The sequence below is a fragment of the Prinia subflava genome, chromosome 24 (genome assembly GCF_021018805.1).
Source record: "Prinia subflava isolate CZ2003 ecotype Zambia chromosome 24, Cam_Psub_1.2, whole genome shotgun sequence".
Lineage (NCBI taxonomy): Eukaryota > Metazoa > Chordata > Aves > Passeriformes > Cisticolidae > Prinia > Prinia subflava.
Genome location: NC_086270.1, coordinates 2,318,339 through 2,345,662, shown reverse-complemented (window position 1 = coordinate 2,345,662; position 27,324 = coordinate 2,318,339). Strand labels below are relative to the sequence as shown.

The window sequence follows — 27,324 nt, the reverse complement described above, 5'->3', positions numbered from 1 at the left end:
ACAAGTAAGAAAACCCCACCAGGGCTGTGCTCAAACCCCTCCTGGCTGTGAAACCCCAACCCCTGCCCTTCCTCCCTGCTGCAGGCTTTGAGCTGATCAAGTGCGAGGACCCCGGCGTGCCCCAGTTTGGGTACAAGGTGCACGACGAGGGACACTTCGCTGGCAGCTCCGTGTCCTTCAGCTGCGACCCCGGGTACAGCCTGAGGGGCGCCAGGGTCCTGGTGTGCCTCACCGGGGAGAGGAGAGCCTGGGACCAGCCCCTGCCGACCTGTGTGGGTGAGACACCTCCTCCAGCACCTCCTGCTCTTCCTCCTCCAGCACCTCCTGCTCCTCCTGCTCCTCCTCCAGCACCTCCTGCTCCTCCTCCTCCAGCACCTCCTCCTCCAGCATCTCCTGCTCCTCCTCCAGCACCTCCTGCTCCTCCTCCTGCTCCTCCTCCAGCATCTCCTGCTCCTCCTCCAGCACCTCCTGCTCCTCCTCCAGCACCTCCTCCAGCATCTCCTGCTCCTCCTCCAGCACCTCCTGCTCCTCCTCCAGCACCTCCTGCTCCTCCTCCTGCTCCTCCTGCTCCTCCAGCACCTCCAGCACCTCCAGCACCTCCTGCTCCTCCTGCTCCTCCTGCTCCTTCTGCTCCTCCTGCTCCTCCTCCTGCTCCTCCTGCTCCTCCTGCTCCTCCTGCTCCTTCTGCTCCTCCTGCTCCTCCTGCTCCTCCAGCACCTCCTGCTCCTCCTGCTCCTCCTGCTCCTCCTGCTCCTCCTGCTCCTCCTGCTCCTCCTGCTCCTCCTGCTCCTCCTCCGGCACCTCCTGCTCCTCCTCCAGCACCTCCTCCTCCTCCTCCAGCATCTTCTCCTCTTCCTCCAGCATCTCCTCTTCCTCCAGCATCTCCTCCTCCTCCAGCACCTGCTCTTCCTCCTCCTCCTTCTCCTCCAGCATCTTCTTCTCTTCCTCCACCATCTTCTCCTTCTCCTCCTCCTCCTTCTCCTCCTTCTTCTCCTCCTTCTCCCCCTCCTCCTCCTCCTCCAGCATCTTCTCCTCTTCCTCCAGCATCTTCTCCTCCTCCAGCACCTCCTCCTCCTCTTCCTCCAGCACCTCCTCCTCCTCCTCCTCCTCTTCCTCCAGCACCTCCTCCTCCTCCTCCAGCATCTTCTTCTCTTCCTCCAGCATCTTCTCCTTCTCCTCCTTCTCCTCCTCCTCCTCCAGCAGTTCCAGGGAGAGATCTCCTTGCATCCCTGAACACCCTTGGTCCCTGCTTTGCTCATCCATTGACATTAACTCTGCTGTTAATTACCCATCTGCACTAATTAACGTGGTGAGGATCCTGTGTGAGATGGAGAGCACTCGAAGCAGCTTTGACATGGAATACTCTGCCCTAAACACACATTTGACAGGGATTTTTTGCTTCCCTGTGGTTTAACATGAAATATTCTGCCCTAAACACACATTTGACAAGGGTTTTTTGCTTCCTATTTCTCTAACATGAAATATTCTGCCCTAAACAGACATTTGAAAAGGGTTTTTTGCTTCCTCGTGCTCTAACATGAAATATTCTGCCCTAAACACACATTTGACAAGGATTTTTTGCTTCCCTGTGCTTTTCCAGCCCTTGTCCTTTCCCTCTGGACGTGTTCAAGTGAGTGGCACCTCCTGATAGTGACATCAGTGTGTCCTGGCATGTGACAGCTCAGAGCCAGGTTTATTCGAGAGCTGCCTGACATCTGATCCCATCCCCAGACATTTCAATTCCCTCTTCCTGAGTTCCCTTTCACCCGCAGCTCCTCCTGCTTGGAAGGTTCTGGTTTGGGGTTTTGTGTGTTAAACCAGTGGGGCTGATTGCAGATTCCTGTCCTGCTGTGCCCAGGACTTGGGGACATTGTTGGACACCGAGTCCCCTGGGAGCTCTGCACACCCAGGGGTGTGCTCAGCCCCTGGCACTCCGTGTTCTCCCTCCCAGGAGGCAGGACCGTTCCTGGGCTGGATTTTTAGCCTCATTTATTGATGTGAAAAGATAAATTTCTGTCATTTGTGCACTTTCTTGACCTTCACCCTGTTTGCTTTATGTGTGTTGGATATGAGGCCGTGTCTGAGCATGTGGAAATTAAAAATAAATGAAAGAAAATTCAAAAGAAATGAAAATTACCGAAGTTGAATGGATACGTTATGGAAATTAATCCAAATCCTCACGTTCTTTGCAGTTCATTTACATCAACATTTACAAGTTCTTTGGCTTCTTATCCTTCATTTTCTGATGAATCCAAGCAGAGGAGCAGAGCTCCTTCACCCCCACGTGTGGAGCAGGATCCTGGCAGGCTCTGCCTTTCCCCCCTGGGGATTCAGGGAGCTTTGCCAGGTGTTCAAATGCAGGATAATTCTGAAAACTCAGCTGAATTCAACGATTCTCTTCATCTTCGTGAGCTTTTAGAATCCCTGCGAAAAGCCAGGAATAATCTCAGTGGCAGGGTGAGACTGTTGCCAGGCAGGAACCACAAAAAGCCACAAATCCTCTCCCTAACCCCGTCAATATTTTTGTTCCAGCCGAGTGTGGAGGGACAATCAGAGGAGAGACCTCGGGACGGATCCTTTCTCCAGGATATCCAACTCCCTACGACCACAACCTCAACTGCATCTGGAGCATCGAGGCAGAGCCCGGCTGCACCATTGGGTGAGCTGGGCCAGGGGCTGTGGTTTGGCTGCTTCCCCACTGATTTTTCCAGGTCAAAAATGAAATAAAGCAAGGAGGGAGAAGCTCGTGTCGCTCTGAGAGGGACGGGTGGGGAGAAGTCACTGCTTTGGTCCCAGAATCAGGGAATGGGTTGGGCTGGGATTAAGGATTTGTGGGCTGGGATTAAGGATTTGTGGGCTGGGATTAAGGATTTGTGGGCTGGGATTAAGGATTTTTTGGGACATTTCTCAGCAGCCCAGGCTGCTCAGAGCCCTCAGTGGCATTGGTGCTCCTCTGGTTTTAGCCCTGTGTGTCCCCTGTGTGTCCCCTGTGTGTCCCCTGTGTGTCACAGCCCTGGGTGGTGACACCGGGCCATGTCCTGTGGTGTTCCCATGCTCATCCCAGAGCTTTTCCACCCCACTCCTTAATGGGATGCATCCAGAATCCAACCTTTGTTCTCCCACCAGATTAATGAGGAGCTTCCCAAAAGTGCTGAACGCCCAAGTGACACAATCCTGGAGTGAGGGTGATATAGGAAATCACAGGGAATGGCCCAGGATCCGGGCACTTCCCATCCCTGATCCTTCAGGGCTGTTCCCACAGATTCCAGGCTGCCCAAAGCCCCCAGAAAAATAGAATATTTGGGCAATCCAAGCTTTGACTGAGTGTGGGATTTGAGGGGGAGAAATGCACCTGAAAAGTCCTGAAATATAAATATAAATATAAATATAAATATAAATATAAATATAAATATAAATATAAATATAAATATAAATATAAATATAAATATACTGTTCTGACATCTATAATAATAATGAAATAATAATAATAATAATAATAATAATAATAATAATAATAATAATAATAATAGTCCTCTCCCATTGGAGTTCCCAGTGCTTGTCAGGCATTCCTGGCTCATCCCAAGCCTGTGGCTGTTCCATCTTGAATTCCTCCCCTCTCCATCCCATTTTCTCCTCGCTGCTGCCTCAGCACCCATCACTGCAGCACAGCCTGTCCCTCCGGGCGAGCTCCGTGCTGCTTTTAGCCCGTGGATTTCTGCTGGAGACAGGTTTGGGCCGGTGTTTTCATTTTTATTTAATGCAGAAATTCCCTCCATTAGCGCTGCCCTTCGGAATGGCTCGGTAATGGATGGGTTTGGGTGTGAACAGAGGAGAAAAAGCACAGCCAAAATCCCTGCACAGGCAACTTCCACTTGAAATCTCCTCTATTTTTATTCTCCTGGAAAAGGTTTTTGTAGGACTGGGTAGAGAGGCCCCTTTTTCTCCCCATCCAGCGCCTGCTTCAGCAACTTTGCTCCTGTAATCCCTAAAAGCACCCATGTGAGCAGAGATTTGGGATCAACCAAAGGCTTGGAAAGGGCCAGGAGTGAAAGGAAAAGGTTCCAGGAGGTGTCAGAGCCACCCACACGTGGTGACCCTGCCTCTCCCCGAGATCAGAGCTGCCTTTCCCTGCCCCTTCCTTTCCCAGCTCCACAGATGATCTCAGGGGAGTTGAGAGAGCACATTCCCAGCAACTTCATTTTTATGGTAATCCATTGGAAAAATAATCCTCTTCACGCATGGTACAATTGTATAAAGCTCTCATTTATAACTTACATGAAAATTAATCACCAGAGCTTTTGGAATGAAGCTGTATCTGCACAGCACGAGGGGAAGGGCAGGGGGGCGAGACAGGGAGAAAAATGAGTCTGCACTTCAGAGCCGTGAAAGGGAAAGGGCTGCGCTTGCAGAGGGGATTAATTCGGGACATGGAAAGCCGTGGTTTGGCTGGGAGAGGAGGAAGGAGGAGGAAAAGGAGCAGGGTGTGCTGGAAAAGGGATGGAAATTGCCCAGCTGGGAGCAGTAGACACAGAGACGTGGCAGAGGTGGGTCCATCCCTGATCCCAGCATTGTAAAATTCCTCTGATGTTGTTAATTCATCCCACTCTCATGGGTGTTGAGAGGTTCCAATTTCCAGAGTTTCATCTAAAAAGAGGAGTGAGGAAACACCCAGAGCTGGAAGGGACCCACAGGGATCACCCAGTGCAGCTCCTGGCCCTGCCCAGACACCCCCAAACCCCACCCCGAGCACCCCAAACGCTCCTGGAGCTCTGGCAGCCTTGGGAATGTGACCACTCCCAGCATTTTGGGATATTCCAATTCCCAGGGACAGCTTTCAAGCTGGGGAAGCCTCTCTGGGGCAGAGGGAGGCAGTGGGCAGCCCCCAAATGCTGCTGGGGTGGCTTTGGTGGCACCTCTGTGCCAGGGGGGGCCAGCCTTGCCCAGCAGAGCCAAGCTTGGATGGGGAATGTCACCATGAAACCCCTCAGGATGGTCCTTGGGGCTGTGGGGAGCTTTGTGAAGAGCTCCTCTAGGGTTGTTCTCACTCTCAGGGCAGAGCTGGGCTCTCCTTGTTGAACTGGCAGAACTTCCCCTCTCTCACATTTATATTTATATAAATATTGTCTCCCCAACTTCTAATTTGCTTTCTTCTTTTTTTTTTCTTTTTTTTTCTGCATTTCCATGCCTGTAATTGGGAAATTTGGACTGTCAAGAGTGCAGGAATAAAACTCCTTTCCCCTCAGGCACAAAACCCCTTTCCCCTCAGGAATAAAACTCCTTTCCCCTCAGGAATAAAACCCCTTTCCCCTCAGGAATAAAACTCCTTTCCCCTCAGGAATAAAACCCCTTTCCCCTCAGGAATAAAACTCCTTTCCCCTCAGGCACAAAACCCCTTTCCCCTCAGGAATAAAACTCCTTTCCCCTCAGGCACAAAACCCCTTTCCCCTCAGGAATAAAACCCCTTTCCCCTCAGGCACAAAACCCCTTTCCCCTCAGGCACAAAACCCGTTTCCCCTCAGGAATAAAACCCGTTTCCCCTCAGGAATAAAACCCGTTTCCCCTCAGGAATAAAACTCCTTTCCCCTCAGGAATAAAACTCCTTTCCCCTCAGGAATAAAACCCCTTTCCCCTCAGGCACAAAACCCCTTTCCCCTCAGGAATAAAACCCCTTTCCCCTCAGGAATAAAACTCCTTTCCCCTCAGGAATAAAACTCCTTTCCCCTCAGGCACAAAACCCCTTTCCCCTCAGGCACAAAACTCCTTTCCCCTCAGGAATAAAACTCCTTTCCCCTCAGGAATAAAACTCCTTTCCCCTCAGGAATAAAACTCCTTTCCCCTCAGGAATAAAACCCCTTTCCCCTCAGGAATAAAACCCCTTTCCCCTCAGGAATAAAACTCCTTTCCCCTCCTTTGCTGGAGCAGGGGCTCTTCCCTGGTTCTCCAGCCTGAGGGAAAAGCTGAGATGTGCCTGTGGAATAGATGGATTTGCTCCAGACAACTCCAGATCTGATTCCAGCAGATCCCAGGCACTGTCCCGTGGATCCCCTGGATCCAGGATTTCTCCCCCTGGCAGAGTTCTTTTGTCTCCCCCTGAAGTTGTTGTTTCTCCAGTAACTGGGGGTGGTTCAGGCAGCCCTGGAGCTGCTGGTGGCAGTTCCAGGGTGTCCCCCCCACCCCAGCTCAACCCCTGGCAGCCTCTCCCTGATCCCAAGGTCTCCAGGGATGAGTTTTTTCCAGCATTTCTGGCTCACTGGGCCCAGTGAAGGCTGGGAACAAACGTAATCACGCCGAGGCAGCCGTGGAGAACAGCTCTGCACCATCCATCCTGATTTTCCTCAAGCCTGGCTTTATTTCTCTTTGCTCAAGGTCTCTGCTCAGGAGATTTATGATTCAGCTCTTTCAGTTTCTCCCAGCTTCTCTGGGCATCATTTTATCGCTGAGGATTTTGAAGTGGGGCTTTTTTTTTTTCTCCCCCTTTTTTTTTTTTATGACTCTCCCTGATTTATTTATGTTTGCCCCAGATAAATGGGAAAGTAGCCAAGTGAAATCTTCCCTGTTTGCCTCCGTGGGCTGGCAGGGATTTCAGCACAGCACCTGAAGGGTTTCTTTTTTGCAGAATTTTTTTTCTGTTTTTAGGTTTCTGCCCTCGTTTCACACTGGGGTTGAGTTGCCCATGCTTGGCCTGATTTTGTTGTGCCAGAGGGAAAACGGGGCAGTGACAAACAGGGACAGGGAAAGTCCTCTCCAGGTGGGATTTGAGGGCAGGAGTGGAAGGGGTCAGCTCCTGCTCCATCCCCAGGGAATGGTCACATTCCAGGAGGGTTTTGTCACATTCCATCCTCAAGGACAGGGTGGGATTTGGGGATGTCTGCAGGGCCTGCAGTTGGATTTGATGATCCCTGTGGATCAGGACATCCCATGGCTCAGAACTGCAGCTGGTGACCCTGGTGATCCAGGGCAGGATCTTGTTCTTTGATGGTTCCTCTGACCTGGGATGATCCCAAAGCTCCTGGAAAAGCCTGGATCCATCCTGCCATGGCAGAGCTGGGCCTGGCGAGGAGCAGGGTGGGATCCCACCAAGGGATGTGTTGGGACCACGTCTGTCCTGTCCTGGGGTGCCACCAGCCCTCACCTGGGCACGGAGGGACCTCCTGCCATCTCCTTGGGTCCATTGCTAGCCCAGACTCCAACGGGAATTTCCTCACCATGAGGGAATTTCCTCACCATGAGGGAATTCCTCACCTGCAGCTTTTCCTGAGGAATTCCCTTGGAATTCCCTTGGTTGAAAGCCTTGAGCCCTCTCTGAAATCCAGAGGAAGGGAATGAAATCCACCTTCAGAGCATCAGAATAACCCCCTCAGTGTCAGCTCCTCATCACCTTCTTAACTCCTGTTTTCCCTCCCTTCCCTTCCTGCTCTGAACCTGGCACAAACCACATCCCAGGCCTGAATTCCGGGTGTTTTTTGCCCCGCAGGCTCCATTTCTTGGTGTTCCACACGGAGGAGTTCCACGATGTGCTGCGGATCTGGGACGGGCCGGTGGAGAACGGGATCCTGCTGAAGGAGACGAGCGGCTCGGGGCTGCCCGGGGACATCCACAGCACCTTCAACTCCGTCATCCTGCAGTTCAACACCGACTTCTTCACCAGCAAGCAGGGCTTTGCCATCCAGTTCTCAGGTGGGATGGGCGGGGGTTCCCCAAAAACCCAAAACAAACCCAGAGGGAAAGCCTGACCAAACCCAGAGGGAAACCATGGCCAAACGCAGAGGGAAAACCTGACCAAACCCAGAGGGAAATCCCAAGCAAACCCAGAGGGAAACCCCAATGAAACCCAAAGAGAGAACCTGACCAAACCCAGAGAGAAAACCTGACCAAACCCAGGGGGAAAACCTGACCAAACCCAGGGGGAAAACCTGACCAAACCCAGGGGGAAAACCTGACCAAACCCAGAGGGAAACCCCGACCAAACCCAGAGGGAAACCCCAATGAAACCCAAAGAGAGAACCTGACCAAACCCAGAGGGAAAACCTGACCAAACCTAGAGGGAAACCCCAATCAAACCCAGAGGGAAACCATGGCCAAACACAGAGGGAAAACTTGACCAAACCCAGAGGGAAACCCCAAGCAAACCTAGTGGAAAAACCTGACCAAACCCAGAGGGTAAAACCTGACCAAACCCAGTAGAACCAAACCCAGAGTAAAAATCCGACCAAACCCAGAGGGAAAACCCAATGAAACCTGTCCAGGGTGCCTTGCTTGGCATGGGGAACAAGCCAGCATTCTGGGGAGAATTTCTGCAGGATTTCAGACCTTTGGGATGACCCAGACAGAGGCAGAGCTTTGTGTCACCCAGCACAGCGGTGCCATCGAGGGTTTTTTTGCCAGATTTGTGTCTCATCCTGCCAGGAAGGACCAGCCTGGACTGTTAACTTCCTTATCTCCAGTGCACAGAAAGACAGGGATTTCCTCTGGCCCTTTCAAGAGCAGCTTTCTCTAAACTGCCTGGGTGTAACAGACTCTCATCAACTTAGCAGGAAATAAGCTCCTGATCTGGAGCTGGGCTTTATTGACTGCTCCTGCTCAAAGCCTTTGTTCAGCAGGTGTGACTAAGCAGCCAGACCTGAGCTCAGACCTGTCCACTTTGGGATCTTGGGAGCTTTTAATGAGGAGGATAAGCTCACAAAACTCCCATTAGTCCAGGATTTTCCCTGCTGGTAAATCCTTGTGGTGTTGGCAGACCTTGAGCTCAGGCGGCAGCGAAGCTTCGCCTGTCCCCGGCTCAGGGGACATCTCAGACCTCAAAGAGAGGCAGCAACAAGTCTGGAAGGGAAACAAACACATTTCTGAAAGGTCAGGCTTGATGCTTCACGGATCTTGAGGCTAAATTTCCCTGCCACTCTGGGGAAAGTGTGAAGTGCTGGTGGCTGAGTTGATTCTGCAGCATGTGCCTGGCACAGAACTCTCCGAAAACGCCATGGAGGATCAGTGGGTGTCTGGGCTGATGGAGTAAAGAGCCATGTGCACAATTGTACATCAAAGCTGCTCCCTGGGCACTATTCTTGAACTTGCTGGTCCCCAGAGCCTTTCCCAGCTGGAGTGGCAGATGCTCAGGGCAAAGGGAAAGGCACTTTTTGTGTGTGGGGGAACTTGATGGGATGCTGAGGGAGGAGGGAGGGGAACAAGGCATGGCCTGGATGTCTGGGGAGGGACAGAGCCTCAGGACAGCCGGTGCTGCAGTCCTGCTGTTAAATAAACGTGGATATTCAAGATGTGCTTTTAATTCCCTGCAGTTTCCACGGCCACCTCCTGCAACGACCCAGGGATCCCCCAGAACGGGAGCCGGAGCGGGGACAGCAAAGAGGCCGGGGACTCCATCACCTTCCAGTGCAACCCCGGCTACGCCCTGCAAGGGGAGGCCCAGATCACCTGCGTGCAGGTGGAGAACAGGTTCTTCTGGCAGCCAGACCCGCCCACCTGCACAGGTACGGGCACGGGGCCACGGCCTGAGCACACGGAAACATCCATGATCTGGGCACATGGACACAGATCCATGTCCTGAGTGCATGGACAGATCCATGATCTGGGCACACGGACACACATCCATGATCTGAGTGCATGGACACAGATCCATGATCTGGGCACACGGACACAGATCCATGGTCTGGGCACACGGACACAGATCCATGGTCTGGGCACACGGACACAGATCCATGATCTGAGTGCATGGACACAGATCCATGTCCTGAATCCACAGACACAGACCCATGTCCTGGGCACACGGACACAGATCCATGATCTGAGTGCATGGACACAGATCCATGTCCTGAATCCACAGACACAGACCCATGTCCTGGGCACACGGACACAGATCCATGATCTGGACACACGGACACAGATCCATGATCTGAGTGCGTGGACACAGATCCATGATCTGGGCACACGGATACACATCCATGATCTGAATGCATGGACAGATCCATGGATCTGAGCACATGGACACAGATCCATGTCCTGAATCCATGTCCTGAATCCACGGACACAGATTCATGTCCTGGGCACATGGACACAGATCCATGTCCTGAGTGCATGGACAGATCCATGATTTGAATCCATGGACACAGATCCATGATCTGGGCACACGAACACAGATCCATGTCTTGAATCCATGGACACAGATCCATGATCTGGGCACATGGACACAGATCCATGATCTGGGCGCAGATCCATGTCCTGAATCCATGGACACAGATCCATGTTCTAAATCCTTGGACACAGATCCCTGTCCTGAACCTTGTTGTAAAATATCACCCCACACATCTTTAAAAGTTAAGAAATATTTTTTAAAGAATCCTTCAGGTGTCCAGAGCTGTGATAAAAAATGCTCATTTTCTAATGCTTCAAATTGTGTTTCAAGTTTCTTTTCCAGCCAGTTCTAATAAGAAGTGACAAAGGATTTTGGAGGAATAATCAATGAAATGTCAGTAACTGGGGGAGAGGCAGCCCAGTTGGAGCTAAACTGGGAAAACTCAGCGTTAAATTTAGGGTTGATTTGGGGTATTTAGCATTTCAAATGCATTTTCCCCTCTTTGTGGCACTGCTGCCAAACAATCCAGGCTGGGAGGACCCCAGGAGGGTTTGGGCCATTTGAAGTTTTCATCCCTCCCAATCCCAGGCAGCCCTGGCTGGGTCCAGCTCCTGCTTCAAATCCTTTGGAGACTCCGGGTGGGATTTTCAAAGGAATCCGAGGGTGTTGAACACTTGTCTCCCTCAGGCTTTTCAGAAATGAGTCCTTGGATTTCAGTTTCTGCAGAGTTTTCCCCTGACATTCCAGTCTGGGAGGGGAAAGCACCCTTGGGGTTAAAATGAGGGTGAGTGGGCACGGAAGAGATGCTGGTGGGTTCTTCCAAGGCATTTTTTGGGGACTTTCAGCCAAATTTTCCATGTCTGTGCTGTGATTTCCTGGTGTGTCCCAGAGGGATGAAAGGTCCCTGTGCCTGAGTCTGGACTTGGTTGAAGAAGTTGCTTCAAAGCTTTGCAGAAGGGTCTCTAATCTCTATTGGGATATTTCTAGACCAGCTCCACTGGGATTTTCCTGATTTTTTAAATGATTTTTTTTCTTTATCAAAGCCCACAGGGCAATCCCACGTGCTCATTTTCCTTCATGGAAAATCCTTCCAAGATTTATCCCATCATTTTTGCCCCATCCCAGCTCATTTCCCACTCTACATCCCAAACGTGTGAGGGTTGATCTGTGAGCCTCGCAAGGAACCTGCAGAAAAAAAACTGACAGGAAAAACATCAGTCATGTTTTGCCACAGCGGGAAACACGAGCAGGCACTTGGAGCCTTAAAAAAGCAATAATTGATTTTTCAATCAGCTCGGCATTTAATGTGCTGGGAAGTGGAGTAAACACGACCAAGCCATTTAGGCCCAGACGTGTTTTCACCTCGTTACAAATGAACAGGCCGTGACAGGGAATTCCATAAATGCACAGGAAAGGGGAAGATCTCCCTCTCTCTCCTCACTCGAGGGTTTTAGGAAGGTTGTGGCAGCATCCAGAGCTCTGTTTGTGGTGTGTGTCCCCTGGGGAATGACAGAGCCCTCACCTGGCACTGCCACCACAACCTCGTGTCACACACGGTCACTTCCCGCTAAAATATCCCGGGATTCTGTGCTGTCAGGGGGAAACTCTGCAGAAACTGAAATCTAAGGACTCGTTTCTGAAAAGCCTGAGGGAGACAAGTGTTCAACACCCTCGGATTCCTTTGAAAATCCCACCCGGAGTCTCCAAAGGATTTGAAGCAGGAGCTGGACCCAGCCAGGGCTGCCTGGGATTGGGAGGGATGAAAACTTCAAATGGCCCAAACCCTCTGGGGTCCTCCCAGCCCGGATTGTTTGGCCACAAAGAGGGGAAAATATCAGCCCCCTGTCCATCCACATCTCCTTTTTTCCCATTCCTGCCTCCCATTTGCTGCTTTTGGTGTTTCTGTGCTTTGGGGCCTCACTCTTGGCCGGTTTTCCCGCAGCTCCGTGCGGCGGGGTCCTGACGGGCCCGGCCGGGGTGATCCTGTCCCCGCAGTACCCGGAGCCGTATCCCCCCGGCAAGGAGTGTGACTGGAAGCTGACAGTGTCCCCCGACTTTGTCATTGCCCTGGTGTTCAACGTGTGAGTACCCCAGGGCCTGGGGACACGGGGAGGGCAGCGGGCAGGGAATGCCCTTCCCTCTGGGAAGGTGATTTATTAAAATATGAATATCGAGCTAATATCAATCTATAATCAATAATATCTAATATCAATCTATATTCAATAATATCTAATATCAATCTATAATCAATAATATCTAATATCAACTGTGACAGACAAAAGGCTCTCCAACAGTTAAAGTTAGAAAGTGTTTATTGTGTGGGATAGCTCCCTAATGCGCACTGCAAAGATCACAGGTCATTACAAAGCCTTTTATTTACAAAAATGTTGAATACACAAAATACAAATGCATATTCATACCCCTGTCACTTCCTCTTCTTCGCTTCAGATGCTAATTGACAAAAAGGGGATGAAGCATGAGGAGTTTGTTCCCTGAAATGGGTCAGGGGTCCTTTTGTGAGGAGTGGTCCCCAAAAGGAGGAAGTAAAACGAGTCTTCCTTGTTCTAAACTTTAAACTTTTTCAATGCAGATGTGATTGATGGGTGGTAGAACTCCCTGTTTCCTGTTTTCCAGGACTATTTCAGTGGGTTTCTGCAAACAGGAGCTCTGGTGTTGTATTGATTAGTTTCTCTGTTTGACAAGCAATGAGTTACTAAATCCAGGGTAGCTTATCTTAAATCCATTTTTTTTAAACTATCTTCAAATTTTTAACTGATTTCAGCAAAGCTTATCTATTCATTTCAGTTAAATCAGCAACATCTATTGTTAACTGTAACCTTAGCTTTTCTCAAAGCTTCAAAATCAATGTCTCAAAGGGACCAACAACCCAAAGCTGCTGGAACTGTCCCGTGCCCCTGGATAATCTGTTCTCATCATCTTCTTTTGAGGGGGAGATCTTCGTATTCCAGCTCCTCTTTGGTGCACAGAACAGGATCTAGGAATTCCCAGATTCCCGGGAATCCCTGCAAGCAGCTCAGCCTGGCAGGATTTTGGAGCAGCTGACAGGGACGTCCTGTATCACCGCGGAGGCCTGGCCAGAAAACAGTCTGGGGTCACAGATCTGGGTACAACAGAGCAGCAGGGCAGAAGCCCCGGTTTATTTACTAAAACCTACATTTATACTTTTTCTATGAGGCCTGTGGATTGGAAGAAGGAATTCCCACTTTCCCACCACATTGGTTAAGGGGACTGTCACACAGTCTTATTTGTCCCAGCAGAGAATGTAAAAACAATGGCTATGTTTATAAAACATAGCTGATGTTTACATTAAAAGAGCAGGAGAAGGTACAGACTTCTCCTTTAATATGAATGCTCAACCAAACTAAGAAAAACTCATGGCAACAGTCCTGCTTGGCAGAGCTCTGGAGCAGGAGAATCAATCCCTGCCCTGGGGTTCCACATCCCAGCACTTCAACCCAGAAAATTGGGTGTTCATTTACAGGGTTTTTCTCATTTTTTTCCATAATTTTAGGGGTTTGAACAGGAATTATTTTTAACTGTTTATCAGGGTTTTAACAGCTCATCTTTTAACAGAAAGAGCTGATTTTTAGGAGTTTTCTTGAGCTTTCTTGGGAGACAGGGACATCTCTGGGGACGTGTCCCTACCCCAAGCTCTCCTTTGCTTTCGCAGCTTCAGCCTGGAGCCTGGCTATGATTTCCTGCACATCTACGACGGGCCCGACTCCCTGAGCCCCCTGATTGGGAGTTTTTATGGCTCCCAGCTCCCGGAGAGGATCGAGAGCAGCAGCAACAGCCTTTTCCTGGCGTTCCGCAGCGACGCCTCCGTCAGCAACGCCGGCTTCGTCATCGAGTACACGGGTGAGGGCTGAGGGCACGCCTGTGCTCATTCCCAGATTATTCCACCCCGTTGGGACAGGTGGGAGAGGCTCTGGATGATGTGGGAAGCTCCTTCCTGGGGGAATTTTGGTGTTTTGGTACCCCCAAAGCAGAGGGTGGGGAAAGGGAGGGAGGGAGTCCCTCTCGCCCAAAGCAGTGGGAGGACTGAAGGGAGTGAAACAAGAAAAAAGTGGTGCTCAAAGCATCCAAACTTTGTGCATCAAGACCTCACCGAGCCCAGGAGAACCCAGGATTTTGGAATTTAAAGGTTGAGGATACAAATATGTAATGGGCAGTGGGGGTTGACCGGTCTGTGGCTCCCAAAACAGGGAATTGGTGCTGTGGGAAAATAAAAATTCCCATCCTTTAGTGCCCCATTCACCTGGATCACCTGGTGCACAGGAAAACATGGGATCATCTGATTTTTCATGCAGAAAAAAGCAAAAGCAAAACCTGTGGGCTTTACAGTTTCCTGTCTCTCCTTCCACACCTTGCCCAAAATCTGAGAGCCCCTGATTTAATGCTTAAGCACACTTGAATTGTTCTTAGAGCCACTGCTCTCAGAAAAGCCCTCATCTTTAATGAGCAATTTCCAAATGACAAAAGAGCAGGATTAATCAAAGCCTCTAATTATATGGCAGGCAGGAAAAAAATAAGAGAAAAGAAAAAAAAAAACCACCAACAAAAAAGCTGTTAGAAGAAGAAGAAGGAAAGAAATATCAAAGGCTTGATAGCTCTGCAGTGTTCCCTGGAATTTTTATATGGAAATGGGATTTTAAACTCTGCAGGGCAGAGAATTTTTCACTCCCTACCTGCCAGGAGAGTGGAGCAAGGTGGGGTTTGGCCTCTGCTCCCAGGGAACAGGGACAGGATGGGAGGGAACAGCCTCAAGCTGTGCCAGGGGAGGCTCAGGTTGGACATAAGCAGGAATTTCTGCATGGGAAGAGTGGCCAGGTCTTGGAAAGGGTGGAATCCCTTCCAAGGACATGGCACAGGGAATAAATAAAAAAATCTTAGACTGGTTTGGGTTGGAAAGGACCTTAAAACCCACCCAGCTCCACAGGCAGGGACACTTCCACTGTCCCAGGTTGCTCCAAGTCCATCCAGCCTGGCCTTGGACACTTTCAAGGATGAGGAATCCACAATTTCTCTGTGCCCATCTCAAATCTGATTTGTCCTCGTGGCACTCGGTGCTCTGGGCTGGTGACAAGGTGGGGATTTGTCACAGCTTGGGCTCGGTGATCCTGAAGGGATTTTCCAGCCTCAGCCATCCTGGGATTTGTGTGAAATCAAAGTTTTGCCTTCCTGTTTGGATTCTGGGTGCCTGTGTGGGCACTGGAGCCTCCCTTCTCCCAGAGCTGCTGCGCTGAGCACCACAGGAGGGTCTGGAGCAACCAGAACCAAACCAAATCCAAAATCCACACCCTGCAAATGGTGCTGGTCCTTGTGAAAATCCCCCAAATTCCCAGATGGAAAAAAAGCCTAAAACCCCTCCCATTTCACTGATGAAAACAGCAGAGGAGCTGTGCCAGAGGAATGAAAATCCTGGGAATTCTTTCCCTGCAGAGAACCCCCGGGAGTCCTGCTTTGACCCGGGGTCCATCAAGAACGGCACCAGGGTGGGCACGGACCTGAAGCTGGGCTCCACCATCACCTTCTACTGCGACGGGGGCTACGACATCGAGGGGGGCCCCACCCTCACCTGTGTGATGGGAGGGGATGGAAAACCCACCTGGAACAAGCCCCGCCCCACCTGTACAGGTAAATCCCATGGGAAAGGGCAGGGGGAAGGATCTGCCCGGAGCTGGATCCCTCAGTGCGTCACCCGTGGAAAATTGGGTGTTCATTTATGGGGGTTTTTCTCAGTTTTTCCGTAGTTTTTTAGGGGTTTTAACAGGAATTATTTTTCCTCATTTATCAGAGTTTTAACAGTTCTTCTTTTAAGAGGAAGAGCTGATTTCTGGGAGTCTTCTTGAGCTTTCTTTGGAGTCAGACAGAAAATGGACACGGCTGATCCAGTGCCTGGCACAGGGCAGGAGTCAGGAAGCCACTTAAACCCTGCCTAAACCTGATCCTTGCTAATCCAAACCCTCAGTCCTGGGTGTTCCTGAGCCAGGGCAGAGCTCAGTGACAAAACAAGGGTTTGTTTTTTTTGTTAGGGTTTCTCTGTGGTTATTTTGTTTTTTCTTCCGACTTCATGCTTTGTAGTCAGATGAGCTGAGAAGGGAATCAAGAGGCAGCTGGTGGGGGGAAGGGGTGAAATTCCTAATTTGGGAAGGTTCTGGCAGGGAGAACTGAGGAAAGGTGGAAAAAGGAGCTCATCCCGAGCTGTGAGGTGGGGAACAGTGCAGACCCCACATTAATGGCGTGGTTTGATAATTCCACATGGAGCTGGCACGAACTCGGGGTGGGATAAACCTGATTTTTCCAACGAGAACTTTCAGGGAGCAGCACCTGGAGCAGGGAATGGTGGCTGGGGACATTCCCGGGCTCCAGGGGTGCTCCATGATCCCTTCCTTTGCAGCTCCCTGTGGAGGGCAGTACACGGGCTCGGATGGAGTGGTCCTGTCCCCAAATTATCCCCAAAACTACACCAGTGGCCAGGTGTGCCTGTACTCCATCGTCGTGCCCAAGGACTATGGTACCATGCTTGGAATTTTTATGGGATCCTCTTCTTGCAACTCTTATTTGCTCATTATTATTAATGATAATTTTTTTATAAGTGCATCCAGAACTGGAGATGAGGCAGGTGGGAGAGCAGCAAGTGGTGCTGTTGTGCGGGAGTGGGAGAAAATTCTGGATTTGTCCAGGTTTTGTCCAAAGCTCAGCGCAACGGGAGCCAATTACAGCTGATCAATAATTATTGTCCCTCAGTGGAATTCTGCACTTTGTGTTCCGCAGGCAGGGAAAGGGGATGAGTCACAGAAAATTCCCACTGGGCTGGGAATCAGTGGGAAAATGTCGTGGCAGTGAAGCCGGGGGAGGCTGGTGCTGCCTCTGGAATTTGGGGATAAATAAAGGGCTCCCATTTTTCCAGGCTGTCACTCAGGCCTGGTCCCTGCCTGGGATAAAGGCAGCTGAAACACAGGGCAAAGCTTGTGCTGGGAAAACAGATCCCAGTTTGGAATGCTGGGAGTGCTGGGGGGTCCTGGGCAGGGCCAGGTTGGGCTCGGTGGCCCCTGGGGTCTGTGTCAGCTCAGGGGACTCTGTGAGTCCAGAAATGCCTTGGCTCTGTGGCCTGGCTGTGTGAGGTGGCACTGGGGACAGCAGCGGGATGGCACTGGGGACAGCAGTGGGGATGGCAGTGGGGACAGCAGCGGGATGGCAGTGGGGACAGCAGTGGGATGGCAGTGGGGACATCAGTGGGGATGGCAAGGGGATGGCAGTGGGGACAGCAATGGGATGGAATAGGGACAGCAGTGGGGATGACAGTGTGATGACCGTGGGGGACAGCACTGTGGGGACAGCAGTGTGGTGACAATGGTAACAGCAGTGTGATGACACTGGGGACAGCAGTGTGGTGATCCTGGGGACAGCAATGGGATGACACTGGGGACAGCAGTGGGGTGACACTGGGGAGAGCAGTAGAAGGACTATGGTGACAGCAGAGTGGTGACGTTGAGGATGGCAGTGTGGTGACACTGGGGACAGCAGTGTAGGGACAGCAATGTGGTGACGTTGGGGACAGCAATGCAATGACACTGGGGACAGCACTGTGGTGACACTGGGGACAGCAATAGAATTACTACGGTGACAGCAATGTGGTGATGTTGAGAACGGCGGTGTGGTGACACTGGGGACAGCAGAGGGGTGACCCTGGGGACAGCAATGCAATGACACTGGGGATAGCAATAGGGTGACACTGGGGACAGCAATAGGGTGACACTGGGGACAGCAATAGAACAACTATGGTGACAGCAATGTGGTGATGTTGAGGACAGCAGTGTAGGGACAGCAGTGTGGTGACACTGGGGACAGCAATGGGGTGACACTGGGGATAGCAGTGTAGGGACAGCATTGCAGTGACACTGGGGACAGCAGTGTGGTGATATTGAGGGCAGCAATGCGATGACATTAGGGACAGCATTGCGGTGACACTGGGGACAGCAGTGCCGGTCCCAGCCCTGTCCCTGTCCCTGTCCCCGCAGTGCTCTTCGGGCAGTTTGCCTTTTTCCAGACGGCGCTCAATGACGTGGTGGAGGTGCACGACGGCCCCACGCAAAACTCGCGCCTGCTCAGCTCCCTCTCGGGCTCTCACTCAGGTAGGGAGCTGCTCCCTGTCCCCTGTCCCTGTCCCCTGTCCCCTGTCCCCTGTCCCTGTCCCTGTCCCTGCTGGGGAAAGCAGCTTTGTCACAGCTGGCATTCCCTGTGTCCCGTGGGTGTCGCTCATTCCTTCACCTCTGTCTCTCCCCTTTTCCCTCCTCCCCATCCAGGGGAATCTTTGCCGTTGGCCACCACCAACCAGATCCTCATCAAATTCAGCTCCAAGGGTCAATCCACAGCCAAAGGCTTTCATTTTGTCTACCAAGGTGAGTTCAGGTGTGTTCTGGAAGTGTCCTCGGGTCACTCCCAGGGGTGTCCTGAGCTGCCTTTGGTGTCTGGGGGCTCTGAGCAGGGAATATCCCAGGGAATTCGGATTCCTTCAGGAGCAGAGCTCTGGCAGGGCTGCCTGGCTGCTGGGGGCGCTCCGTGTTCCTCCCTTTGATTCCCGCTCAGCCTGAACCCTGCACATCCCAGGATTAGCATCAGCCCCATCCCGGCGTGGCGCCTGGAGCCACGCAGGGAATTTGGAGATTTATCCCGCAGCAATTCTTCCCAGCGGCGTTTTTAGCACTTTGCCGGGTGTAAGCAGCTGAAATCCCGTCTGGCAGCTCAGAAATCCTCCCTCTGTGCGTGTCACAGGCTCGGGGCTGTCACACTCCTGCCCCTTGATCCTTTCAGTAACAGCTTTGTGCTGCACTGGGCGAGAACAGCTCAGGGATTTTATGGCAGTAAATAGTAAATGATGCACGGGAAAACAGAAGGGATTTCTCACCCACGTGCTCCCCGGAGTTATCTGTGGGAACATCCAGGCTTTTGCTGCAAAGAGGGGACAGACACTGGCACGACCTGAGCCTTCTCCAGGGCTGAAGCAAAGCGTGGTTTGGATTTTGGAGTAGTTAGAGATCTGTTCTCTTGAATTCCTGCCTAATGAGTGTGAAACAGCCGTGGCTGTGATTGTAATCTTCAAAGAGCTCAGCAGAGCAAAGGTTTTGATGAAACCAGGGAAGGTTTCCTCCTCCCTCCTGCAAGAGCTGCATGGGAAGCAAGAGGAAAAGAGCGAGCTGGCCCTGATTTGGATCTGCCTGGCCAGACTCTAATTAGCTAAACACTCACAAATTTAAAGCAACTCAGAGGAAAATATTAATTGAATTCTTCCTCAGCAGTAGACCTGGTTTTTTGATGAGTTTTTCTCCTCACTTATCTGCCAGACTCATCCCCATCTTTGATTTAATTCCCATACTCAACAGGAATAGCAACAATTTCAGCACCACCACAACTTTAAATCCCCCCTTTTCTCACTTTTCCAAAGAAGATTTTTTCCTTCATGGCCACGAGGCCCTTGTTTGCCTTCAACACCTCCTCAGGGTTTCGATACTTGGGGATTTTGGTGTCAAAACTGACAGATCTTTACTCCAGCAGCCAGCACTGCCCAAATTAACCCTGTTCTGTCTCCCCTCTCTGCTCTCCTGCAGCCGTGCCCTGCACCAGGCAGTGCAGCTCAGTGCTGGAGCTTTGATTTAATTCCCAAATTCAACAGGAATATCAACAATTTCAGCACTATCACAACTTAAAACCCCCTTTTTTGTCTTTTCCAAAGATTTTTTCCCAATTGCTGTTCTTTCATGGCCATGAGGTTCATGTTTGCCTTCAACACCTCCTCAGGGTTTTGATATTTGGGAATTTTGGTGTAAATCTTTACTCCAGCAGCCAGCACTGCCCAAACTGACCCTGTTCTGTCTCCCTCCCCTGCTCCCCACAGCCGTGCCCTGCACCAGGCAGTGCAGCTCAGTGCTGGAGCTTTGATTTAATTACCAAACTCAACAGAAATATCAACAACTTCACAATTTAAATCCCAACAGAAATACCAACAACTTCATAACCTAAAGCCCCCTTTTTTGGCTTTTCAAAAGAAAATTTTTTCCAATTACTGTTCTTTCATGACCACCAGGCCCCTGTTTGCCTTCAACACCTCCTCAGGGTTTTGATATTGGGGATTTTGGTGTAAATCTTTACTCCAGCAGCCAGCACTGACCCTGTTCTGTCTCGCTCCCCGCAGCCGTGCCCTGCACCAGCGCCACGCAGTGCAGCTCGGTGCCGGAGCTTTGATTTAATTCCCAAATTCAACAGGAATATCAACAATTTCAGCACCACCACAACTTAAATCCCCATTTTTTGGCTTTTCCAAAGAAGATGTTCTCCAGTTGCTGTTTATTCATGGCCACAAGGCCCGTGCTTGCCTTCAACACCCCCTCGGGGTTTTGATACTTGGGGATTTCGGTGTAATTTTTTATTCCAGCATCCAGCACTGCCCACACTGACCCTGTTCTGTCTCACTCCTCGCAGCCGTGCCCCGCACCAGCGCCACGCAGTGCAGCTGGGTGCCAGAGCTTTGATTTAATTACCAAACTCAACAGAAATACCAACAACTTCACAACCTAAACCTCCTTTTTTTGGCTTTTCCAGAGAATATTTTTCCCAATTGCTGTTCCTTCATGGCCACGAACCCTTCAACACCCCCTCGGGGTTTCGACACTTGGGGATTTCGGTGTAATTTTTTATTCCAGCATCCAGCACTGCCCAGATTAACCCTGTTATGCTCCCCGCAGCCATGCCCCGCACCAGCGCCACGCAGTGCAGCTCAGTGCCGGAGCTTTGATTTAATTCCCAAATTCAACAGGAATATCAACAATTTCAGCACTACCACAACTTAAAGCCCCATTTTTTGGCTTTTCCAAAGAAGTTTTTTCCCAATTGCTGTTCCTTCATGGCCACGAAGCCTTCAACACCCCCTCGGGGTTTCGACACTTGGGGATTTCGGTGTAATTTTTTATTCCAGCATCCAGCACTGCCCAAATTAACCCTGTTATGCTCCCCGCAGCCGTGCCCCGCACCAGCGCCACGCAGTGCAGCTCGGTGCCGGAGCCGCGGCACGGGCGGCGCCTGGGCAGCGACTTCGCCGTGGGCGCCGTGGTGCGCTTCGAGTGCAGCCCTGGCTACGGCCTGCGCGGCTCCCCGGCCATCCAGTGCCTGGCCATGCCCGGGGCCTTGGCGCAGTGGAACTCCTCCGTGCCCACCTGCGTGGGTAAGGGGCTGCCGGGGGCTGTGGGGAGGTGGGGAAGGGGTGGGGAGGTGGGGAAGGGGTGGGTGATGCCGGGGAAATCGGCGGGGTTGGGGCGGCGCCGCTCCCCGCGGGTTTGTACTTGGGTGTTGGTGGTGTTTGTGGGTGTTTCTGTGGGAAAAATTGACAGAGAAAGGCAGGAAAAAGAAATAAGGAAGGGAAAACAAACAAACAAAAAAAGCTGTTAGAATTTAAAAAAAAAGAAGAAATATCTAAGTGCTGACTTAGCGGAGACGCTAATGAAATGTGAAAAACTTCTTTAAAGCCTCTTGCAGTTCTGCCCGGAGGGGTTGTGGCTGTCCCATCCCTGGAATGTCCAAGGCCAGGTTGGACAGGGATGGGAGCTGCCTGGGATGGTGGGAGGTGTCTGGGTGAAGGGATCTGGAGGTCTTTAAGGTCCCTTCCCACCCAAACTGTTCTGTGATTGATACAATACAAAGCCCAGGCTGAATAAGAACAGTTTAACCCCAAATTCCTGGGAATTGACATTTTGATCCAATATTCATTGTGAGATCTGGGACAGCATCTCGAATAAATCAGATCTGTCTGAAAGCTGCTTTCACCTCCTCTGAAGGAGAGCAGCTCCTGAAGATCATCCCCAAGGAATGTGCCCCAAAAATTGCATGAAAAGAGTTCCTGGGAAAAGGATTATTCCTGCCAACCTCATCCTGAAATCACAACCAGCTCTTGATTTCTTGTCATTTTAAGGATGTTTTTAGCACAGAGCCAATTCCTTCTGCCTTCCTCGTTGCAGTGCCCTGCGGGGGGAACCTGACGGAGAGGAAAGGAACCATCCTGTCCCCGGGCTTCCCCGAGCCCTACCTGAACAGCCTCAACTGCGTGTGGAAGATCACAGTGCCCGAGGGAGCCGGGATTCAGGTACAGTGCCCTGGTTGGGAAGGATGAGTGTCTGCCGAGGAAGGCAGGAGCCTCCCTTGGAATGGAGGATGGAAACCCTCTCCCTCAGGATTATTATCATTTTGAAATTAAGGGGCTCTCAGGTAAAGATTTGGGAATAGGAATAACAGTTTTTTACTAGGAAAATTAAAATTAAAATGCAGTAGTGGAAAAAAGAAAACAAACAAAAAGAAACCACTGACAGGGTCAGAGCACAGCCTGACACGCTGTTGGTCAGGGTGGTGGGAGCAGTCCAAATAAATCCTCCTGCAGTGACAGATGTGGCTCTGTTGGAGCAGAGATGATCCTGGAGCAGGGGCAGTTTCCTCTGAAGGTGCAGTGGGGTGAGATGGGTCTGTTCTTCCTCTGGGAATGCAGAGCACGCAGGCTGTGCTGGGCTCTGAATGCCAGGGTTTATCCAGGTGGGAATGCAGAGCACACAGGCTGTGCTGGGCTCTGAATGCCAGGGTTTATCCAGGTGGGAATGCAGAGCACACAGGCTGTGCTGGGCTCTGAATGCCAGGGTTTATCCAGGTGGGAATGCAGTGCACACAGGCTGTGCTGGGCTCTGAATCCCAGGGTTTATCCAGGTGGGAATGCAGTGCACACAGGCTGTGCTGGGCTCTGAATCCCAGGGTTTATCCAGGTGGGAATTTCCCCATGGATGATGGAATTGGATCAGCCATTCAGTGACCCTCGGTGGCCCATTAACAGAAGATTCCCTCTGGAGGGAAGGGATTTCAAAGTCCATCCCAACTCTTAAAATTCTTTGATCCTGTGTTTTGGGGCTCCCACCATTTCTGAAGTCCCCACTTCCACGTGGCACCGGGATCTGTTGTCACCTGGTCACAGCCCATCAGCTTCCCTGGGACTTCCAAGGGGAAAAAAAAAGCCTTGGAAAAAGATTTTGGCCCTCAGGACCTGACACAGCTGCAGGGAGGGGTCTCAGGGCAGCCCCCAGGGAGGGAATGACCTCGGAGCTGGACCTGGATCCATCCTGGCTCCTCCTTAGGGTCCTCATTATTAGATCCTAATTCCAGCCTCACTTCACCCCCTTTTTGCACAACAATTAAAGGTTAAACAACTGTAAATCAGGGAGAGGAGGTGAAATTGGAGCTTTCTTGGTAGCAGCACTCAGGAGCAGGATTTTTATGTAATCAGGGTAGGAGCTGGCACTTGTGCCATGAATTATTCATTCCCGGAGCAAACCTTCCTGAGTGAATTAATTTATACACGTGGCAGTAAATAGATGCAGATCCCTTGTGAATCCACATGTCAGACTAGAATTAGGACCTTAAAAATGTTTATTCCGTTAAGCTGGAGGAGGAGGGGGAGAGAGAGGAGAATAAATAATTTAGGCGGTGAAAGAGCAAACAAAACGCTCATTCTCACTCCACTTCCAATAATGTAAATCACAATAGGGGTGTAATGAGGCAGGAAAAAAAGGGAAAAAAGGGTCAGTGGGAGCAGTGATGGCTCCGTGGGGGTCACTGCGATTCCTTCTGGATGAACTCCACTCACTTTCTGCTAAAAAAAAATACTTAGGAGTAACTTTACAGCCGGTTTTATTACCTGGAGTAAATCAAGGAGGAAATGGGTTTAAATGGCTGAAGTGTGGGGACTGATTTTTTTTTTTAATTTTAATTTCAAACGGGGAGTTTTGTTTTGATATTCGGCAAGGCAGAGGTAAATGGGGAATTGGGGTGGATGAGGAAATCAGGGAATAAGATTTGGGGAAGAAGAGAGGGGGTTCACACGTGTGTAGTCAAAGTTTGAGGGCAGTGAACTCTCCTCACTGCTCATTTTTCCCAATTTTCCAGCACTCTCCTTGCTTGGACCCAAATTGCCCAACTCATTTATCTTTAAGGTTCCTTTTGGGGTTTATTTTTTTGCCTGCCAATTTAATTTGAGATCCCCAGTGCTGGAAAATCTCATCCAGACCTTACAGATACGGGTGGGTTTTGCTCAGATTTTCTGCCTCACTCTCACCCCATTGACCAAAGTTGGGTTTTTAATGGGACATTGAAGGCTTTGAACCGCCAGCATTTAGGATTTAGACAAAATCCCTGTTAAGGGTAATCCTGGCAAACAAAGCTGTGCAATTCCATGGAGATCCTCTGCTCAAGCACGGTATAAATGCAGATTTCTCAGCTCTGCTTTTCGATGGAAATGCAGATTTCTCAGCTCTCCCGGTGTTTGTCATCCGAGGATTTGTGTTGATGTTCCAGCTAATGGAGTCAAGCGACTTCCTAAGGCTCCAAACCTTATGGGGCATGGCAGGGAAAGGTGAAATCTTAAAAAGCAGCTCCACTAAAAGCTGAGGAGCAAGGCAGGAACTCGACTGGATTTTGAAAATCCTGTTGTTGAATGTGAGGGGGTTTTTTTGGTTTATGTTAGCTCCAGGTTGCTCTCAATCCCAGTCTCCTGGGATTTCTCCAAACAGAGGGTGAGAAAGGCTGGGATTTTCAGCAGCTGTAAATGAGCTGGGCAGTTCCAGGAGCTCTGGAGCAGCAGCAGCAAAGAACATTCCTGTTTGGAATTTTTTGGGGGAAAATAGCTGGAAAATCCCAGTGGGAATGGTCAAAGGCAGAAATCTCCAAGTTTTGCCCGTGCTGAACGCCCAGAGTGTGTAAACTCAACTAGTGACCCTTTAATTGCTACTAATTTGATTTATTACCATTATTTCAGGAATTGTGCTGTTAATATTTTTTTCTTTATCCTGTTTTTCTCTGCAGATCCAGGTGATCAGTTTTGTCACGGAGCAGAACTGGGATTCCCTGGAAGTGTTTGATGGAGGGGACAACACAGCCACCATGCTGGGGAGCTTCTCTGGTACGTGGCACTCATCACTCCCTGCCTCATTTTATTCACCTCACAAAATTAAACTGAACTGCATCAAAAACCAGGAGTAGCTTTAAAGGGAACTCTGTTGGATTGGGAATTTCAGCTCCGTCTGCCTGTGGGGAAGGTTGAGAGGGAGTCCTGAACACAAAAGCTGTGGGGTTTTATTCCTGGAAATGGGAATTTCCTCCGTTTTGCTGGGATGTGAGGGTACCACACCTGGCAGGGTGACCTGACTTGCCTGATGTGCCCCAGAATGGGTGAAAGGCTGTAGAACAAAATGGATTTTCCTTTGGATGCTGGGGAATTGTGGCTTTCAACAGAGCAGGGAGGAGCCGGGGTCCAGGAGCTTTGAGAGGCTTTCCAATGGCAGAACAACGGCCCAAAAATCTCATTTATTTAACAAATGTGCCCGAAGTGCTCCGAGCTTGAGGCTCTGGGGTGGAACTTCCTTGTCCTGCTGCTGCAGCAGCTTCCAGGGGAGGAAGGAATCCGGAATTTTCCTGGACCTGTGCTCCACCCACGCCGTTTCCCATCCCTTGATGCTTTTTTGTCTGTCGGTGTTGAAGCTGCTCGGGCTGAAACCACTGGAAGGGCCCTGGGTATTCCTCAATCGGCCTCATTAGAACCTGATCAAAACCAAGAGGAGCTCGTTAAGTTGAAAGGACTTTCTGTTCTCAGCCTCTCCTGCCGCAAATCTCCGAGGACGCGGCGGAGGAGGAGGAGGAGGGAGATGCTCTGCACTGGCTTTGTGCACCTCTTGTTTTGCCAGGAACCACGGTGCCCGCGCTGCTCAACAGCACTTCAAACCAGCTCTATCTGCATTTCTATTCCGACATCAGCGTCTCCGCTGCCGGCTTTCACCTGGAATACAAAAGTAAGAGCGGCTCCAGCCTTGATCCCGCGGCTCCTGGGAGGTGGGGAGTGCCTGGGAGAGGCGGGAGAAGGAGCTGCTGTGGCTCCCCGGGAGGGAGTGAAAAATAGATAAAAGATGGAGGATAAAATAGATAAATAAAAATAGATAAAAAGATAGAGAAAACTGAGGAGTGGGGTGAGCCTCGTGGTGCTCCCAAAGCTTCCTGGAGCTCTGGCATCCTTTGGGAATGTTCCCATTCCCTGGGGAGCCTGGGCAGTGCCCCAGCACCCTCTGGGGGAAGAACCTTTCCCTAAATCAAACCTAAACATTTTGGGGTTGGATGGATGATCCTCGCGGGTCCCAGCTCAGGATATTCCACGATTTCCTCGGCCCTGGTGCTGGGTGAGGCTGGAATTGGTGCCACCAGCAGCAGGGAGGGGGTGCAGAGGGCACTGCCAGCTCTGCCCAGCACATCCAAGGGCAGCTCCCTGCTGAGGATCCCTGTGGGATCCAGCCTGGAGCTCCTGCAGCTCCCTGGCCCATCCCAGGCTGTCCCAGGGCAGAGCAGGGAGCGCTGAGCTGCTGTGGGGACAGCTCTGTCGGTGTCCCCAGCCCTCCCAGGGCACTGCAGGCTCCATCCTGCTGGACTCTGGGCTGATAACCGGTTCTGAGCACGGCTCTGGGATCTGGAGCCCAGCCACGTTCTCTGCTTTGGGTTCCCTCCAAGGCTGTAAATGGATTTTTGGCCGGCGCAGTTCATTCTGTAAAGTGGCCACAGGAGCGCTGCCCGAGGAGCCGGGGCTGCCACATCCTTGGAAGTGTCCCAGGCCAGCTTGGAGCAGCCTGGGATGGTGGGAGGGGGGAATTGGCTGGTGAAGGACCCCTCCCACCCAAAGCAGGGTGAGACCCTCTGCAATGGCACAGCTGGGGCTGTGCTTCAGAGCCAAGCAGCTCTAAACCCTAAATTTGCTGCCTTTACACACTGAAACCTTGTCCATTATTGAATCCAGCAGGGTTACAGCTACCACAGGATTGGGAGAGAAAAAAATGTGCCCAGCCTGTGCTCTGGGAGCTGCAGGAATCCTCTTGCTGTGACTCTGTTCTTCTCCACCTCTGTTCCAATCAATAAATCCTTTGAGCACCTTCCTGCAAAAATCACAGCCAGGTTTTTCATGAGCCTGGGGATTATCAGCCCTGTCTGTTCCCTTGGCTGAGGAAATTAATAGGTGTTGATTTTCAGGGCAGCTGGAAATAATTTGATTTCTGCTCTGTTTGTACAATTGGAATCTCCCAGCCCTGAGCCCCGTGGTTTGGTTTTTTTTTGGTTTTGTTTTTTTTTTTTTTTCTGTGTTCCTTCTGGGAGGAAGT

General features: G+C 50.9%; 1 protein-coding gene across 1 annotated transcript in view; it reads left to right on the top strand.

Moving 5' to 3' along the window:
- Positions 1 to 27,324, top strand: part of CSMD2 (CUB and Sushi multiple domains 2) — a 290,617-nt gene that overhangs the window by 211,736 nt on the left and 51,557 nt on the right. The window contains 14 exon segments of the mRNA XM_063419131.1: positions 85 to 276; positions 2,533 to 2,659; positions 7,475 to 7,677; positions 9,291 to 9,482; positions 12,027 to 12,165; positions 13,776 to 13,963; positions 15,548 to 15,742; positions 16,506 to 16,622; positions 18,130 to 18,243; positions 18,415 to 18,510; positions 21,123 to 21,326; positions 22,117 to 22,241; positions 24,995 to 25,091; positions 25,873 to 26,017. Of these exon segments, the coding sequence (XP_063275201.1) occupies positions 85 to 276; positions 2,533 to 2,659; positions 7,475 to 7,677; positions 9,291 to 9,482; positions 12,027 to 12,165; positions 13,776 to 13,963; positions 15,548 to 15,742; positions 16,506 to 16,622; positions 18,130 to 18,243; positions 18,415 to 18,510; positions 21,123 to 21,326; positions 22,117 to 22,241; positions 24,995 to 25,091; positions 25,873 to 26,017 (2,134 nt within the window).